Here is a 19,202-nt window from a genome sequence, read left to right as displayed (position 1 = left end):
GGTAAACTTTCCCAACAGTGCCTAAGTAACAGTTATAACTACAAGAAGAGAGGCTCAGTGAGAAGCTGGGAACTTGTATAGAGCTTGGGGAAAGGGAGTAGAGGATAAGATAAAGGTGATGTGGGACAAGTAGGCAAAAAAATGTGACAGGAACCATAGTTGTGTATTCGAGAAATGTCTTATGAATGGATATTGCTGTGTAGGTGGGAAATTATGTCCATTTTCTTACTGGTTGTTTTTTTACCCTCAGTAGACTGTTTTATGCACCCCATGGGATGTATACATGGCACTTTGAGACCACTCCAAAAGGTCATTCATATGGTTTAACTCCCTCATTTTATAAAAGGAAAAACTGAGGTTAATAGAGGTGAAATGATTTATCCAAAATTATAGCATAGTCAATGGCACTGTTGGAATACAAATTCGCCTTTTGTTATCATCTACCCATCACCACTTCTCTGCTTTGTCTCTTTGGCAAAGAAGAGATACCAGATACAGCTGGAAAAAATATTAGTTAGGTATCCCCTCCTGAAAACATTACAAGTAATAACTATTTTACTAAAATTGCTTTATTTGTGTCATTAAATACATTCATTACACAGAAGGTATTCATACATCTGACAAAACACAATGTTCTTATGAGGAAAAAGCAATACAGAGCAGGAATAGCGGGAAGATTACATTTATACGGAAGAGGCTAAAAGAAATCTATGAAAAGTGCTGCAATATCAACAATAATCTTCAAGTATCCTGGTGAACTACAACTAGTATTTAACCCCAAAACTAAATAAAAAGAAACTAATACCAGATATACCATTTTAAGAGATTAAGATATGCTATGCAAATGAAAAAAAATTAGCATCCTGGGATAATCTCTATTCCTGGTCCATTTGGGGCCCACTGAAAGAAATTGCATTGTTTATCCTTCCCGAGGGGACACACAAAAAAGTTTCTTCCATTATTAGGTCCAACTTTCAACACGGTCCTCATGATTGAACGTTTTCCATGGTTGCAAAATGGAAATGATAAATCAGCCCACTGAAAAAGGAAAATAAAGACATTATAAAGTTTACAAAGATGATAAAAGGATAAGTATAATAGCTGGGAATAGCTACACGATGATATTTAGAAAGACATGAATTTTTGCCCCCAAGAAACTTAAGTTCTCAAAAAGATAAGTTCTTCCTTTCCCCCCTTCCCTAATCAGCAAATATGTTCTGGATAATTCCATTAATTCTCAATTTCAATTAGCTTTTTTAAAAACATTTTTTATAGGTTTTCCTCCATTTTCATAAAGCTGTTAGTGAAAATTATATTGCACAGGGCCTGCAATGAAAATCGTGGCATTCCTGCCACAAGAAGCAATGTATAAGATATAATATGCCTAGCACCTAGCACATGATAATCACTTAAATGTTAAATAATTAATATCTGTTTCAGTTAAATCCAGTTCAGAGTTACCCCTTTAGAGACAGAGGTGATCTTAGGAGCCAACTATTTCAGTTCCTTCATATTACTCTATAGTAAGGAGCTGGAGACTCAGATTAAGAATTAAGCCCATAATTATATAACTAGTCAGTATTACAGGCAGAATTTGAACCCAGATCTTAATGATCCAAATATAATCTCCACTGGAACAATATTTAATTAAAGGAAAATTTTGAGTGCATAGTCCAATATTAAATTCCCCTTTACCAAAGGGGGAGGAGGGGAGGGTGGTTAGAATAGATATAACTTTTGCTGGTTTACAAAGCAATGTTTCAGTGAGATACCAATATATTAACACTGTAATTAATATTAATTAAATGTCCAATACCTATAGAAATTTCCTGGGGAGTAAAAATCACAGGTAGCTCAGCATGTTTTCTCTCCCATCCTTTATTATTCACACTTACACATATTTGGGGTGGGAGGGGGGGGTGGATAGCACAAGAAGTCAGTACTGTGACATCCTTATCACAGATTTGCTATATGGGTAAATCACTTAATCCTATTCTTTATACATAAGCTAAAGATAATACTTCTTCTCTCATGGGGACAAATTAATGTTTGAAAATTTCTGTGGAGGAGGGATGTGATAAGTCCTATTAATTGTGTTTTTAATAAACTTTTTGCTGAGTCTCATTGATTTTCAAGTTATTCATTATCTGGTCTCAGAAAGAGGGGAAGCTTTCCTTTTTTTTTTTTTCTTCAGTGTGAAAAGGTGTTTAGAGGAAAATTATTACCTATATCCTAGAGTCAATATATGCAAGAATTTTTAATAAAATATTATTTTACTATCTTTATCAAGTAATATTCAATAAACCTTATACTTACTTCAAAAAATCCACACTGGCTTCCTCTAGGTAAAGGACAAGCATAAAATTGCCTGCCCTTGTTTTCTCCATCCTTTCTCACAACTCGGAGAACGCAGAGGCGCTTATGTACATTGCAGCGAGGACTGTCAGTGGTTTTTGTGCAAGTACTATCTGTCATATTAACTTGAAATTCACTGAAATGACAGGTTACAAAATAACTCCAGCTTATTCACTCCAAGGGGATCATTAACAACATCACCACTGCCCCCCATCTACAAGAAGTCAACTCTTAATAAAATGATGGACCTCTAGTCAACAATAGACAGGAATGTAAATGGCATAAATCTTTTCTTTGCTATTTTGCATATGATTTTCATGATGTCCAAGATTTTTCCATTTCTAAAGACCACAATGAATATTGTGGAGAGAAAAGCAATAACTAAAATTTTCATATATGACACAAGCATGACTATACATTTATTTTCTTATGTTCCTTTTTCTTGTCCTGCTTGCCCCATGCTGAAGTGTTGCCACTTTACTTTCTTTAAAATATTCCCAATTTCTCTCTCTCCCATTAATCCTCTTTTTTAATATTAATTTTTGTCCAATTATCACAAATTGTCTATCTTTTTTGCCTTTCTCCAAATCCTACAAAAAAGAAAACATTCTTCAATCTTTTCCAATTGATTATTTTTACAGATAGTAAACTCAAATAAGCCATTCTTATTAACCATAAAAAATCCCCTTTACTGTGCAATTAAGGGCAATTTTCTACATGTCTTCCTTTGTCAAGGACACTATAATGGTACCAATCATATTATAGCAAAAAACAGTTTGGCTAGCAGAGGAGAGATGGCTACTTTATAAAGCTGCTAGAGAAATTTTTTTCTACTTGCCATCATACATATATAGGGAACAAAAAAGGAAGACCCAAAATAAGTTGTTTTTATAAGTCTGCAGAGTACTCGCTTTGAAATGAATAAATTCTTTATTTTTTAATTTTTTATATCTTTTCATAATGCTGTTTTAATAGCTCACTTAGTCTTTTATGGAATCAGTCAGAGGGAAATAAAGCCTTGCAGTTATTAAAACCAAAGGTTAAAAAAAAATCACAAAGGGAGATACTCCTTTAAAATAAAAGGTCAGCAATAATAATAATAATGCTGATAATAATATGAAATTTTTATCTATAGTGTCCATAGAGACTTTCCTTAGGAATTTACATTTTTACATTTTTAAAAATAGTAAATACTATAATGAACTTAATATCTTTTGCATCTAAAATGAAAGTGTGCTTTACAACTCTTTTAGAATGGTCCTGTGAGAAAGAATAATATCTCAGTGGATTCCAAGTCTTTACAATGAAAGAATTCCTCATTCTGACAAAATTTTAGCATAATCCCTACTGCTAAATATTTTTAGATTATAGCTTAATGTCACAGAAAATGAGCAGGCATGGATGGGCTGCAACCTGTTTCACTAAAGGGATTGTACATTGATGAGCTCACAGGTTCTTTTAAATAAATGAATCAACTAATATTAAATTTAGGGCTTAGTTTTTAAATGACAATAGTTTTTATTTTTCAAAATACATGCAAAGAAGATGGCAGAATAAAGCCAGGAAGCTCTCCCAGTCTCCCTCAAAAACCACATGAAAGCAAGTCTCTGAACAAGAATCTGGAGAAATGAAACCATTCTCCAGCTCAAGATAGACTGGGAAAAACTTCAAGAAAGGTCAGTCTCAGTGGAGTGAAAAGGGTGTTCACCCCAGTCAGACAGATTCTGGAAAAGCCAGTGAGAGAGTCTTAAAACACAACAAATTAGCAACTAAGACTCTCAGTCCTGGCTCAGTAGAGAAGCAAATCAATGGGCCAGTTTCCAATCCCAGCTCAGAAGGCAAACAAATTCTAGGAAACCAAGCTGTTTCTTGAAAACAATAATCAAAGCTACTCCCTGCAAACACAGAGTCTCTATGCTCAAAGCCATGGTTCAGAGCTGCACAGGAAGTTTGAGCCAGTGTCCCTTTTACCCTAGGAGCAGAGTTCAACTATAAAAGTAAAAAAGAAGAAATGTCAAAAGAAAAGGAAAGGAGCAAGAAACAAAAAAGAATCTTGATCTCAGAAAACTGCTATAGTGACAGGGAAGACCAAAACACCAACTTGGATGAGGGCAAAATGTCCACAGAAGCTATCTCAAAGAATGATATGAATTGGTCTTAAGCCCAAAGAGGCTTCTTGAAAATGCTCATAAAAGACTTTAAAAGGCAAATAAGATAGGTAGAAGAAAAAAGGAGAAAAGAAATGAAATGTATGCATGACACAGAGTCAACAGCTTAGAAAAAGAAGGAAGAAAATGGACTAGAGAAAACAATTCTTTAAAAAAAATATTTGGCCAAATGCAAAAAAACAAAAAAACAAAACAAAACAAACAAACAAACAAAAAAAAAAAACACTGAAAAAACACCTTCAAAAGTAGAATTAATTAAATGGGAAAATTAATCAAAAGCTAACTAAAGAAAATCACCCATTAAAAACCAGAACAGGGCAAATGGAAACTAATGACTATGTGACAGCAAGAATCAGTCAAACTAAAAAGAAAGAAAAAATGGAAGAAAATGTGAAATACCTCACTGGAAAACATGGAAAATAGACGTAGAAGAGACAATATTAAAATTACTGGCATACCTGAAAGCCATGGAAACCTTCCCCCCCCAACCAAAAAAAAAAAGAGTCTGCATAGCATTCTACAAGAAATCATTAAGGAAAATTGCCTCAACATTCTAGAAACAGAGGGAGAAATACCAACTGAAAGAATCTATTGATCACCTTTGGAAAGAGATCCCACAAGAAAAATCCCAAGGAATACTGCTGCAAAATTCCAAAACTACAATTTTAAGAAAAACTATTGCAAGATGCCGGACAGAAACAATTCAAATATCAAGGAGCAGCAGTCAGGATTATCCAGGATCTGGCAACTTCTACAAGAAAGGATCAGAGGGCCTGGAATACCATATTCTGAAAGGCAAAGGACCTGGGGTTATAACCAAGAATTAACTTCCTAGCAAGATTCAGCACCATCTTTCAGGGAAGGCGATGGAGCTTCAATGAAATGAGACACTCAAATTATTTCTATTGAAAAAACCTGAACTAAACCAAAAATTTACTCTACAAACACAGGATTCAAGAGAAGCACAGAAAGGTAAACAGGAGGAAAATACATACATACATACATATATATATATATATATATATGTATATATATGTATATGTATATTATTTAAAAGCTAAACTATTTACATCCCTAGATAGGAAAACAATATCTATAACTCTTGAGAATTGCATTTGTTACTGGGACAGAGTGGGGCATCACATGGACTGAGGGTTTGGTTGTGAATAGACTCTGATGTGATAACATCAAAGAAAAAATATTAAAAGTTCTGTACTGGAAAAAGAGGAAAGGGGAGGTATACTGGGACAATTAGATCACATGAAGAGGTGCAAAAAAAACTACAATTGAGGGAAAGAAGGGAGGGGGATGAGCATGATCTGAAGTTGATTTCATCAGTTTTGGCTCTAAGAGGGAATAACAATTATTCAGAAGGGTATGGAAATTTATTAAGAAATAGGGGGAGAAAAAGGAAAGAAAAGAGAAGGCAGAAACACTAGGGGGAAAGTAAGAGAAAGGGGGAAGGAGCGACAGAAGATAAGGTAGTGGGTGGAGTGGGCAAAAAACAGTATTAAGAATAGAGTGGAAAGACAGCAAAAGTATATACAGGGGGAAAATAGGATGGAGGGAAATTCAGAGCTGGTAATCATAACTGTGAATGTGAATGGGATGAAATGTCCCATAAAATGGAAGCAAGTAGCAGAGTGGATTAAAAAACAGAATCCTACAATATGTTGTTTCCAAAAAATACATTTGACACAGAAAGACAGAGTAAAATGGTAAAAGTCTGGAGCAGAATTTACTATGCTTCAGCTGAAGTAAAAAAGAAAGCAAGGATAGCAATTCTGGTCTCAGATAAAGCAAAAGTAAAAATAGATTTTATTAAAAGAGATAAGGAAGAAAGTACATCTTGATAAAGAGTATTACTGTAAACAATGAAGTAGTAATGATACTAAATGTGTATGCACCAAGTGGTAAAGCCAGCAAATTCCTAGAGAAGATTTTAAGCCAGTTACAGAAACAAACAGACAAAAAAAGAATACTAGTGGGGCCTCAATCTTCTCCTCTCAGAATCAGACAAATCTAACCACAAAAATAAACAAGAAAGAAACTAGGGAAGTTAATAGAATCCTAGAAAACCCAGATCTGAAATCTCTGGAGAAAACTGAATAGGGACAGAAAGAAATACACCTTTTTTCTTGGCAGTACATGGTATTTATGCAAAAATTGACTGTGTATTAGGGCATAAAAATTTGGAAAGATTAGTTTTGGTGGAATAAGGCTGGGAGCCTAATTGTCAGAAATAAGGAAGTGAGTCAGAGAGAAAGTGAAAGTGGCTATTGTAAATGGGTTTTTCTAGGAGGTTAGCTAGTAAGGGTAGAAGGAATATAGACTGATAGAGGGCACAGAATGACTAAGTAAGGATTTTTTTCAGGACAGAGGGAGACAATGGGCATTTTTGCAGACAGTAGGAAATGAGTCAGTAGACAGGGAAACTGAAAAATAAGTGACAGTGGGGATGACAGAAGAGGTTATCTGTTGAAGGAAATAGGATGGAATGGAATCTCTTAAACAAGTAGAAAGGTTAGTTTTGGTAAAACTAACTCATGTGAATAAGTGTGACAGAGGAGAAACGGCAAAAGGGTTATTGATTTCATCAGTTTACTTACTTTTCCCACTATGTAGATAACAGCATATATGCCATATTACAATGTATCTAGAACTTCATAGGTGGCATCTGAGCATTGTTGTAACTGAAAAAAAAATTCATCACCCAGTAGACAGATTAATGATCTGCCTTTCTGATCTAGTCATTAGTGGGAACAAGGTATAGTTCACCTCAGAGACCAATAATAAAAGTTTTCTAACTTAGTAGCTATGTCTTTTTTCTAATTGCTATAGGCTTTGGGAACCCAGAGACAACTCCATGTCATAATGAGATGTAGTCAGTTTAAATGTTTCTGCCACACTGGCTTGTAGTTCACCCTCAAACTATCACTTGATTCTTATTCTTTAAAACATTTATTATATCAAACTCTAGGATGATTGCAGAAACACATTTGACACAAAAATTCACATACAAACTAAAGTTGCCAATTTTTTTCTACTAATGAATTAGCTAAAGCTTTCCTCCCCGTTCATTAAAGATGCTAGTTAATAAACTGGAGAACTATCCTTTCCAATAGTTTACTCTTATTTTAATATATAGCAAAAATAACTTAACCTCACGTAATATTAAAACCAATGCATATATAATTTATTATTTACAATATTGTGAAGTGCAAAAAGAACACCGCCAGAGTCCACTTGATTCCTCATTCTAACATCTATTGACTTCTCTTTACTTATAAAGACTTAGTTATACACTATGCAGTTTCTTTCAAGAAACAAGTACAATCACTTCTCAAATAATAAATAGCTTCACCAACTTCACCATCTTTCCATCTCCTTTCTTTCAGTCTTCTCCAATTTCTTCTCAGTCACAATAGGAAACAATCTCTTCATTTCTTTCAAATGATCACTTTTGATAGTCTCTCTCATAGATCTTTATAAATCAAAAGCCAAACCTTATAATCTCTTCTTGACTCCATATGGAAAAGCAATTCACGGTAAGATATTTTTCAACATTCACATCAAAACTGCCAGCACAAGCTACCTTTCTGGAACATTGGAATGGCAAGATAAGAGTATCTAAAATCTCTATGAGAAATATATTTGAAATAAGTATTATATACATAACTAGACTAGGAAAAACATACACATGATTAGACTAGGAAAACATGTATGACTAGAGAAAGTATAAAGGACATGTGAGGGGAAATAAGTAAAAAGGAGAAGAGATGAATATTTTCAAAATAAATAGAAACACTGTTCTTGTGACTTGCCTATTTTAAACTTGCCTGTCTTAGTTATACAAGATAGATAGGCAATAAAAAGGAGGGAGAGACTCCTTCATTTTTCAAATAAAAAATACATGTGAAGATAGTTTTCAACATTCATCCTTGCAAAACTTTGTGTTCCAAATTTTTTCACTTCATTTCTCTATCTCCTCCTATAGACAGCAAGAAATCCGAAATAGATTAAACATGTGCAATTCTTTTAAACATATTTCCACATTTATCATGCTGTGCAAGAAAAATCAGATCAAATCTTGTGAAGAAGAAAGCCATCTACCCAGAGAGAGGACTGTGGGAACTGAGTGTGGATCACAACATAGCATTTTCACTCTTTTTGTTATTGTTCACTTGTATTTTGTTTTCTTACTCATTTGTTTTCCTTTTTGATTTGATTTTTCTTGTGCAGCAAGATAATTGTATAAATGTTTACATATATTATATTTAACATATAATTTAACCTATTTTAAAAATGTATTTAACATTTTAATATAACATATTGGATTATTTGCCATTGGGGGGCGGGGGTTGGGAGAAGCAGGAGAAAATTTGGAACACAGGATTTTGCAGGGGTTAATGTTGAAAAATTATCCATCCATATGTTTTGAAAATAAAAAGTTTTAATTTTAAAAAATTAATAAAAAATGTTTAAAAAAAGAAAAATCAGAACAAAAGAGAAAAAAAAAATCCATGAAAGGAAAAAGACACATGCAAACAAATTATAACAATAACAAAAGTGAAAATACTTTGAGAAAAACAATTGGAATGATAATAAGTAATTTAAAAAGCAAAGTGATAATCTTTATCTAAGAAACAGATTCCCTGATAACCAGGATAGAACTGAAATATTACATTCAGATCTTAAATACCCATGCACAAAATAAATCATAACATCTTAGAGTCAGACGTAGCCCCTTTTTAACCCTTTCATTTTAAGGGTGATTTAACTTATGTCCAGAAAGGGAAGGGGCTTTCTCAGATAACTAAAACCAGATTAACAAAAAAGTATTAAAGAAAACAGATAAAGGCCAAGTACTGGACACTGCATTAGGGATTTAAATAAGACCACTTGAACATAACTTTAAAGATCACTGTATATAAATGTCACTTTTGTGGGTTTTTTGAAAGTCTTTTCACCTCCTTAAATTACATATCTGTGTTGGGCTCAGTTTACTTATCTGTAAAATGGAGTAGAACTAAATTTGATCTCTAAATTTTCTTCAAATTTTAGAGCAGGAGTTTTTAAAACTTTTCTTTTTTTTTTTTTTAAATTATAGACCCCTTCTCAGAATATTTTTAAATGCATAAAGTACATAGGATTAAGGAAAATAAAATATATTAAAATAGCTATCAGAATATTTTCTTAAAAAGCCCATTTCCATTAAGTTTATAAACTCTAGTTTAACAGCTCTTATTCTAAAGTAGTATTGCTATATTTCTAGTTATTAAAATGCTTGTTAAGACATCTCACAGTTTTTAACTAATAAAATAACTGGTTCAAATCAACTGATTTTTAATCTAGTTGGATGAAATTCTTTTATATTTTTAAAGAATTTCTTAGGGGAAAAGAGATTGATTACAAGTTGAAAAAAAGATTAAGAAGCCCTGATGTATATATACAAAGTACCAGCATTTCTAAGGAGTATGCTGTGCCATATTTAATCATATAGTTTGGCTGCCAATAGTTTGCAAAGAAATTATTTTTAAATTATCAACTTTAAGCCCTCAATTAATTAAATTGTTCAAAATTGCTAATTTAGTAAACATAGAAATTTAATAATTTCCCATAATTTCAGTGTGTTTAAAATGAGCACTATTTATCTCTTTTCTAAAAATATAGAGCCAAGCAGGATGTTGAAAGATTATTTTCATGCATTAGATACTTTCCTAAATTAGGCAGAATACTTCACTTAATCAGATTTTATTTTATTCCAGAAGATAGGCAGCTAAGATGAGAAAAGTGCTAGGATTGATGTCAGGAAGACACGAGTTCAAATTTAGCCAGATACTTACTAGCTACGTGATAACTTAGCTTCTGCTATTCACCCTATTTCCTCATCTGTAAAATGGAAGCAATAATAGCACTTAACTATTAGGATGTTATAGGGATAAAATGATTTAGTTTGTATAAAGTGCTTTGCAAACCATAAAGTTCTATTAAAGTATATGTATATATATATATGTATGTATATGTATATATAAAGTTCTTAAATATAAATATTTACTATTCTTATTATCACTACTGAGAACTACCAACTGAAGAAATCCTTGTTCTTTTGAATATTATAATTTTTTTTTTTTTGCTACTTAGGAAGTTGCCTGAGAAGTTAAACTACTTGTCCAAGGTCACAAAACCAGTATGTGTCAGAGGCAGGACTCAAATCCAGATCTTCCTGACTTCAAGGCCAGCACTCTAGTCATCTCTGTCCTTTATGAAAGATTACTTCTAGGGTGCTAATTAGAGTCAAAAGTAGCTTAGTGGAATGGACAGAGTGAAGACAATCAAAAGACTTAGATTGAAATCCTACTTGTGATTCCTGTTAGTTGTGGGACTTGGGTAAATCAATGAATTTCTAAGAGCCTTCATTTTCTTATCTCAAAAACAAGAGGGATGGATGAGGTAGCTTTTTAAGATCCTTCCTAGCTCCAAAGAGCCCTATGGCAAAAAATGTCATATATTCATTGTCACCTGAAAACCCCATCTCTATGATTTATCTCCAACTTTATCTTTATCCAAAGAATAACTTGACTTAAGAGGTGACAATGAAAGTAATCATATTATTGAAAAAGTCCTTTAAGCCTTAATTATAATCCCACCTTTTACAAGAAGCCTTCCCCATACTTAATTCCAGTGCCTTCCCTCTATTATTTTCTATTTATCTTGTAAATTTCTCATTTTGTATGTATTTCTTGCACATTATTTCCCATATTAAATTGTGAATTTTTTGAAGTCAGGTGACTATCTTTAGCCTCTTTTTGCATACCTCAAGCACTTAGCATAGTGCCTGACAAATAGTAGATGCTTAATAAATGTTGATTAATAGATTGAAAAGAACAGATCGTGTGTGATTCCACCAAATAGTGAACAAGTCAGGGATAAGGAGTGCTCTCCTTTGCCTAGGTATTAAGATTTTAGAAACAGAATTTATTGGTTAAGCTAGTTAAAGTAGTATCAGACAGGTTGGAGAGTTGTCACTCAGGATAAGCCAATAAGCTATGGTAGAATTGTCATTTGTCAAGAATTAAGCTTTAATGACTCCTAGAAGTCAATCTAGCCATAGCAGGTCTATTGAGCTCTTCAAGAATAGCTGATCTGACTAGTCAGAAAAGGAATAGCATTAGCAAATCCATATCCAATGAAGAAAATGCTATTTTGCTGAACAAATTGCACTACATGAATATAATGAAATACTCAATTACACCATAAGAATAATGGATATTAAGAATTAAGTTATGTAGAAAGACTTGTAGGAACAAATTTAGAGTAAATTAAACAGAACCTGGGGAACAAATTACAAAATAGCCACAATAATGTAAATCAGAGATTCTTAACCTCCAGTCTGTGAAATTTTTAAAAAAATATCTTGATAGTAATATTTCAACATAACTGGGTTTATTTTGTGATCTTATGAATTTTATTTTACGCAATTAAAAACATTATTCTAAAAAGGAATCCATAGCATTTGCCTAGATTGCCAAAAGGGTCAATAAAGATTAAGGAGTTCTGATACAAAGGAAAACAATAGGGAAACATTTCAAAACTAATCAATGCAAAGGCTAATTGTGCCTTTGTGTGAAAAATACTTCCCACCTTACCAGTGGGGTAGTGGCCCACCAGTGTAGAATGAGGCATACCTTTTTATACACCATTGTATTGATATTTTGAGTTACATTTTTTCTCCTTTTCTTCCTCCCTTCTCTTCTCCCCAAGACAGTAATCAATCTGATACAGGTTATATATCTGTATATATATTTTCATAAGGAAGGATCTTATTGGGCCAGAAAGGAATCACTGAGAAGTAAAAAAGTTGTTCTAACCAAAAAAAGATCAATAAGAAACAATTTAAAACTTTTTTTTTAAAAAAAAGAATGTTATTTTGTATTTGATGGCCCATCTTAAGCCCTGTTTCTCTTTGAAATATGTATTTTAACTCAAAGAAAATTTCTCCTTAATGCTAATATCTTCGTCCATTGATTATTTCCAATTTATTCTGTCTGTATCTTGTTTGTATATAGTTTGCATGTTGTCTTCCCTATTAAATTACAAGTTCTTGACATCAGGGACTATCTTTTTCCTTTCTTTGTATCCCTGGTGCTTTTTCCAAGTACCAGGTAAGTACTTAATAAATTCTTACTGAATGACTTAGAATGTAAATTCCATTAGATCAGGGTTTACTTTGGTTACTTATTTAAGATTTTGCAAAGCAACTAACATGTTGAACACGGCCTAACTAAATGCCTAGAGAACAAGTGAAAAACTTTTAAAGAAGTTCACTGAATGTGTCTTTGTGAATAAAATATACTGCTTACATAGAGAACCCTGAGACAAAGGAGTAGAGGTATGAACCAGAGTTCCTTATTAAACTTCTAGTATGAATATTTACACCTCGAAAATTAGCAAACATTACAATTCAGGGCAGAATGACTGTTTTGTTTGTTGTTTAGACTTAAGGGAGGGACAGGGAGCTCCAAGATAAAAGCAAAGTTGACCATCATTTGTAGGCTGTTGATAATGATGTAGTAAGGCTTTCCACTGAAAGTTTCTAATAAGAAACTCTCGGTCCTTGAAAACTATGCTGGTCACGGAAAAGCTCTTATAAGACCTACCCTGGATGAAAGAGTTTCACAGTCACAAATGTAACTCCATGACTGTCTTCATAAGACTAGTCTGTTTGAGAGTTGCATTACAAGAAGGTTAAATTCGGGTTAATGAATTTTGGGGAAATGAGAACAGCATCTTAGGAAGACAGCTGACTAAGGCTCAGAAGTGTTGTGGTCTACACTAATGGATATAGTACTCATATCAATGAAATCTCAGTCCCCCCCCCCCCAAAAAAAAAAAAGGTGTTTCTGGCATTAAGCAGTGATTGAGACTTAATCTATCACAGTATGCACCAGAAGTACAAACATGAGGCTTCTTTGGCCAAAAACATTCCAGAATGTGGTTTGAACCAGATTAAAATATCATTGGGAAATAATAAATCAAGCAAAATCAACCAATCAATAATAAATAAAATACAATGAAATATAAATAATGTTAAGTGGAATTTCCCCCCCTAAGTCAGCATGTAGTCTAAAAGAATACTAATATATGGTTTACTGATCACATTTCTATCTGAGTTTGATATCACTGTTGTATATAACTACATATTTAATAATAATATAGCATGTTTATATATGTTCACATTTTTCACCAAAAAGCAAAATATACACTTTGGGAATGAAGATTTCATCTGAAATATAGATAGGATTCATTCTTATTTGTAACGAGGAGAGGTCTTCCATTTGGGGAAGTTGGAAAGTAGGGAATGAAGGGGGAGAAAATAATAGTAAAAATAAGAAGAAAATCAACAAAATGATTTAAAATACAGGAGAATAGAAAGTTTAGAAGGGACCAAAGAGAAGCAGAATAGTTTTGTAGCTCTTGTTTAACTATGTCTTATTCTTCATGCCAGATTCTTCTATTCTCCACTATTTTTTTGAAATCAGTTCAAGTCTGTCAAGTTCACTATTTTCATGACACCATCTCTCCATCTCATTCTCTGCTATTCCCTTTTCCTTTAGCATTCAGTTTTGTTAGTATTATATTTAATACATACTTTCCCTTCGCAACAACCAAAAAACATTTGCATAATCAAGTTCGAAGTAACATACAAAATTCTTTCTTCTATTCTTTGTATACTAAAATGTTCATATTTCTTAAGTTCATAATAAATTAGAAAAACATTTGTTTTAAAGATTGGATCATAAGATCTTAGACCTGAAAGGGCAAATGCAAATCTTTAATTTCACAGATCTTGCCCAGACTCCCGCAGCTAAGAAGTGACCAAGGTTCAACCTTCTTCCTACATAGATTTTTTAATGGCTATGACATTCAAGATTTCTCAGAGTCCCATCAGCAAGTAGTTGAATGCTTGATAAATACATATAGGTCATGACATTTTTACGATAAATTTGAAAAACTATCTTTTTATGAATTTGGCAAGTTCTAGGACTCAAGTAATATAGAGTGTCCCAAAAGTCTGAGTGCAGTTTAAAGCTTTGATAGCCCATTTGCTTCTCAATGTCTTGGTGATCTGGCTTTTGTTTCTATGACAAGATGGAAATTACCTCCTTTTCTCAAGATCACTGATGATTTCTCTATTACTAAATGCCATAGCTTTTCTCACTATTTAGCAGTACCAGAAGAGAAAATAAAAAGAAAGGCTGGTAAATATAATAGCCTCAAAGGTTGGCTTATGCTACTCACACTCAATATCAGCTATCTCAGCAATTAATATTCTCTATTTCCCCTTCCCCTACTCCCTTATAGCACCATCCTATTGTGATTTTAAGTGAAATACCTGAAAGAAGGAAGGCCATTGTTGGAAGCATTATACATGCTTGAGAAGTTAAGGCTGCAATTTTTAGGTTCTGGAAATGAGTGGTTAGTCTTTAATTTTTTTTGTGCTGGACTCAAATTAGATTGAGAGTCAAATACTGGTGATCCATTGACTTTATCTGATATTAGAGTCATATATTTGTCTTTCTCCTTGGAGGTATGCTCTGCATTGCTAAAACAAATGTTACCAACAGATGAGTTTTGAAAATCTCCACTGGGCTCCAGGTTTTGGTTTCTGATATTTTCTAAAGAACTGAATTTATTGCTTAGGTCTGTCAAAACCAGGGTTGTCATTCCAAATGTAGTTTTACGGTTGATCTTCACTTCTGGATGCCGTTTGACAAAATTATTACAAGGATATTTCATCAAACTGTTGTCATAGGTGATAGAATTATTCGCATCCTCCTCTGCTTTTGCATCTTAAAATGGAAAGAAAAGGAGTTTTAATATATTGAGGCAGCTCAGTGGATAGAGCAGTAAATAGTTCTCTATACCTGAAATTAAGAATATCTGAGTTCAAATTCTGCAGCAGACACTTTTTGGTGTCTTAGCCACTTAACCCCTGCTTATCTAAATTTCCTCATCTATTTCTGGGATAAAAATAGCATTTACCTCCCAAGACTGTTGTTAAGATAAAATGACTTAACATTTGTAAAGCACTTTAGAAAACTCAAAGTGTTATAAACACGTTAGTTATTATATTTCACATAATGTTTTGCTAGTTATTTTTAGAAAAAAACATTATTGAAAAATAATATATCTTACTTGGAGAATAAAACTTACTCTGTATATTTCAAATTTAACTATTTTCAGTTAATAATAATAGCTAGCATTTATAGAGCATTTTGCAGCAGCACAGCTGCAGAGTGGATAGAGAAGTAGGCCTGAAGTCAAAAGGACCAGAATTCAAATTTGACCTCATACACTAGCTGTGTAACCTTGAGTAAATCATATGACACTCCACCTACATAAAAGTGAAGAAGAAAATGGTAAACCAGAACTGGACCTTTTCCAAGAAAACAACATAGATGGTATTTTTAAAAAATGCTAAAAGGCCTGACAATGGAAGGTAAGCATTTCAGGTGACAAAGGCCTGTTATGCTATGGTCCACAGGACCACAAAGAGTTACACACAACTGTTGAATGACAGAACAACAATATAGTGCTTTAAGGCCTGCAAAATGATTTACATGTTTGATTCTCACAATGACCGTGTGAAATAAGTGCTGTTATTATGTTACTTTACAGGTAATTGAGGTTGAGGATGGTTAACCTGGACAAGTCTCTTAACCAAAATGAAACTTACTATGTAAACAATAATAGCAATGTTTTGGGATGATCAGCTTTAAATGACTTTGCTATTCTCAGAAGTACAATCATCCATGACTATTCTGAAGAACGTAGGATAAAAAATCCTATCCATACCCAGAGAAAGAACTGATTGTGTCTGAATATCGATTAAAGCATTCTCTCTTTTTTAAACTTAATATTTCTTGAGGGTTTTTTTTCCCCATTAGGTTGAGAGATCTATGTTTTCTTTCACAACATGACTTTTATGGAAATGTTTTGCATAACTTCACATGTGGTTTCTTAATTGAAGGTGGGTAAGGGAGAGAACCTGGAACTCAAAAGTTTTAAAAACAAATGTAAAAAAATTGTTTTAAATATAATGGGGGAAAATATTAAATAAATAAAATTTTAAAATAATAAAAATAATTTTTAAAAGGGCAAGATTAGAACTAACAATTTCCCTGACTCCCAAGTACTTAACTCTATTCACTGTCCCACTTAGTTGTTAGCAAAAAAGATCATAATTTGAGTATCATGATTTTCACAGAAAACGTTTATGTACCACAGATGGGATTTACAAAGTCTTCCATTGCCTTCTATCATGTTCCAAGAATCCATATGTAACATTGAGCTATCAGCTTCTAGGAACTGGGGAGACTATAGAAATAGAAATAATGATGTAGAGTTTTATAAAATTCTCTCCAAAGGAGTTGCAGTTGAAACCAATACAGGTGTTTTAAGTTATTATGGTTGATAAAGGGATAGAATCTGAATGGCATTATAAATCTTGTTTCTATGGATTAACAGGATTTACAATAAATGCCTAATATGAATATAGACAAATAAAAAGGGCTATTCACATTTATTAAATATCCCTGAACTGAAATCACAGTCTGCAGTATAATTCTTTGTATTTAAGAACTATGGAACCTGTGTAAAGAATATGTTCTATCAAGATGTTATTCTGATCTATATCTTTGTTGTATAGGTTACCAAAGAAAATGGTAAGAAAGATTATTAGCAAAGAGTAAGAATGTTGTGAATGGAAAAGTAAATTTAGAAATCCAAGTTTGCTCTTATCTAGGATTTGTAATGCTTTACTGTAATCTTGGAACATGAGGGTAAAGACCATCAAAGCAGCTTCTACTGAATCTCTGCTCTCAGCAAGGCCTGCTTCCTTGGCCCAAACAATGAGAGGCTGCATTTCAGCCTACAAAGTGTGGGAGAACATAAGTCAAGAATGAACTTGTTCTGTTCTAATTGAGGGGGGGGAAATAACACATTGAGAACACAATAGAATCAACATCAGTGAGATGGGTCTTAATCACAGGTTTCTATGGAGGGTTTTATATTTCTCTGAACATACAAGATTGCAAGTTGCAAAGAGTTATTTTGAAGGATTTCAATGAAATCAGTACAATTGTCTATGTAAAGCTTTTAATAACAAGGGGTGGGAAGGATAAAGAAGAGAGGAGGAATTTTTCCATTCCACCTGCAAACACATTCTTTCAGAAAACCTCCCTTTCAATTTATAACACTTGGACTGAATAACAAACTAGAAAGTTGCTGAAATCTGCATAAAACAAAGCTTTATTGAATAATTCATTAGAAACAGGGGAGGAGAACAGATGTGATAATCTCAATTTTTGAGATACAAAAGAACTTACTGTTTTAGCACAAGCATGTTTTCCCTCCCCCTAAAATAAAAAGAGGAAAAAAAAAACAGGTGCTTACAGATCTCTATGGAGATAGTTTACTTTACATGCAGAAATACATATATTGCAATGAATGAATACTTGTACCATGGAGACTTGCTCAAATTAAAGATAATTTCTTTGAGCTTTCAGGAAGAAAGTATTATTCCTATATTATGATTATTGAACAGCAGGAAAGAATAAAATAGATACTTGACTTTGTATAATTAACAGTCTTGCAGATAGCATGATCAAAGAAATCCGGACTCAATCTTACCATTGGGCCTTGAAGTCATGCAAGCATCACATTCCTTAGCAGAAGATTTGTTTATTAGGGTGCAGACAGCACATGTCCATTCCTCTTCCATTTTCTGAGCAACATGTTCATTAGGATACAGCCCCCTGCTATATGCCCAGCCAATTATACTGTTTCTTGTGGACAGCTTGCTGTAAGATGAAACATTTAAAAATCAACATTATAAGCAGATCTACTATAAATTATTTTGTCTGTAGGTTTTCGATATTTCAGAGACAAGAACAAAAGAAAGATCCTTTATTATGTACATCTAAAATTAGATTTGTCTATAAAATCATGTTTCTTGCTCCTCATTATAATTTCCAGGCCCTCCCCCCAACTGCCTTTACTCATTTAACTGTCTTCCTTCTGAAATCCACTCAATCCATACATCAATCTATCCTGATTCTGGTGGATATTAGGGCCCAATTCCCAGGTCATTTTCCCTTCATCAAAGAGGTCAGTATCTAACTCATAGTTTCCTATTCATTCCAATTCTTGTGCACAAACTGGAAGACTTCCAATTTGCATACAGGTGTCCTCTCAATTACCTTTGTTTCCCAGTTTGTCACTCTCGACTAGAATGATCTCCTCTTAATAATACACTGAAGACAACCATGACTTTAATCATGTCACCACCCACAAGCCTTCTATATTCATTATCTATATCTGTTATTCCTTTCTAACCATATCTACCTGTCCCCTTCCAGCTCACCTCTTCTAAAACCATTCTCAGTCTTCATCTCTGATCTTTGTTTCTCTCTTTCCAAATGCAAACTTGCCCAGGAAATCCTGTGCTAATTTGAGTCCCCTAGAAACTTGCATTCCTCATTTTACCTGGACACTTACTGCTCAGAGTCAATATTTTTATTCTATCCTAATCAATTCTCTATCTCACACTCCTCATAGAGGTTCTAAGTCTTTTCTTCTCAAGTCCCCAAACCACCCTTCTCTTTCATATCTATC

The 19,202-nt window shown here is 33.3% G+C and overlaps 1 protein-coding gene across 2 annotated transcripts in view; it reads right to left on the bottom strand.

The window, feature by feature from the left end:
• Nucleotides 1–564: 564 nt before the first annotated feature.
• The window catches only part of NEIL3 (nei like DNA glycosylase 3), a 65,422-nt gene continuing 46,784 nt past the window's right edge, over nucleotides 565–19,202 (bottom strand). For both annotated transcript variants that reach the window (XM_031941578.1, XM_031941579.1), the window contains 4 exons: nucleotides 18,219–18,388; nucleotides 14,920–15,376; nucleotides 2,317–2,491; nucleotides 565–1,038 (listed from right to left, as the gene is read on the bottom strand). In XM_031941578.1, coding sequence (XP_031797438.1) covers nucleotides 856–1,038; nucleotides 2,317–2,491; nucleotides 14,920–15,376; nucleotides 18,219–18,388 — 985 coding nt within the window. In that variant the 3' untranslated portion in view covers nucleotides 565–855. The remainder of the gene's footprint in view (nucleotides 1,039–2,316; nucleotides 2,492–14,919; nucleotides 15,377–18,218; nucleotides 18,389–19,202) is intronic.

The sequence above is a fragment of the Sarcophilus harrisii genome, chromosome 6 (genome assembly GCF_902635505.1).
Source record: "Sarcophilus harrisii chromosome 6, mSarHar1.11, whole genome shotgun sequence".
Taxonomy (NCBI): domain Eukaryota; kingdom Metazoa; phylum Chordata; class Mammalia; order Dasyuromorphia; family Dasyuridae; genus Sarcophilus; species Sarcophilus harrisii.
Note: the sequence above shows the minus strand (reverse complement) of the source record. Positions and strands in the feature narration are given on the sequence as shown.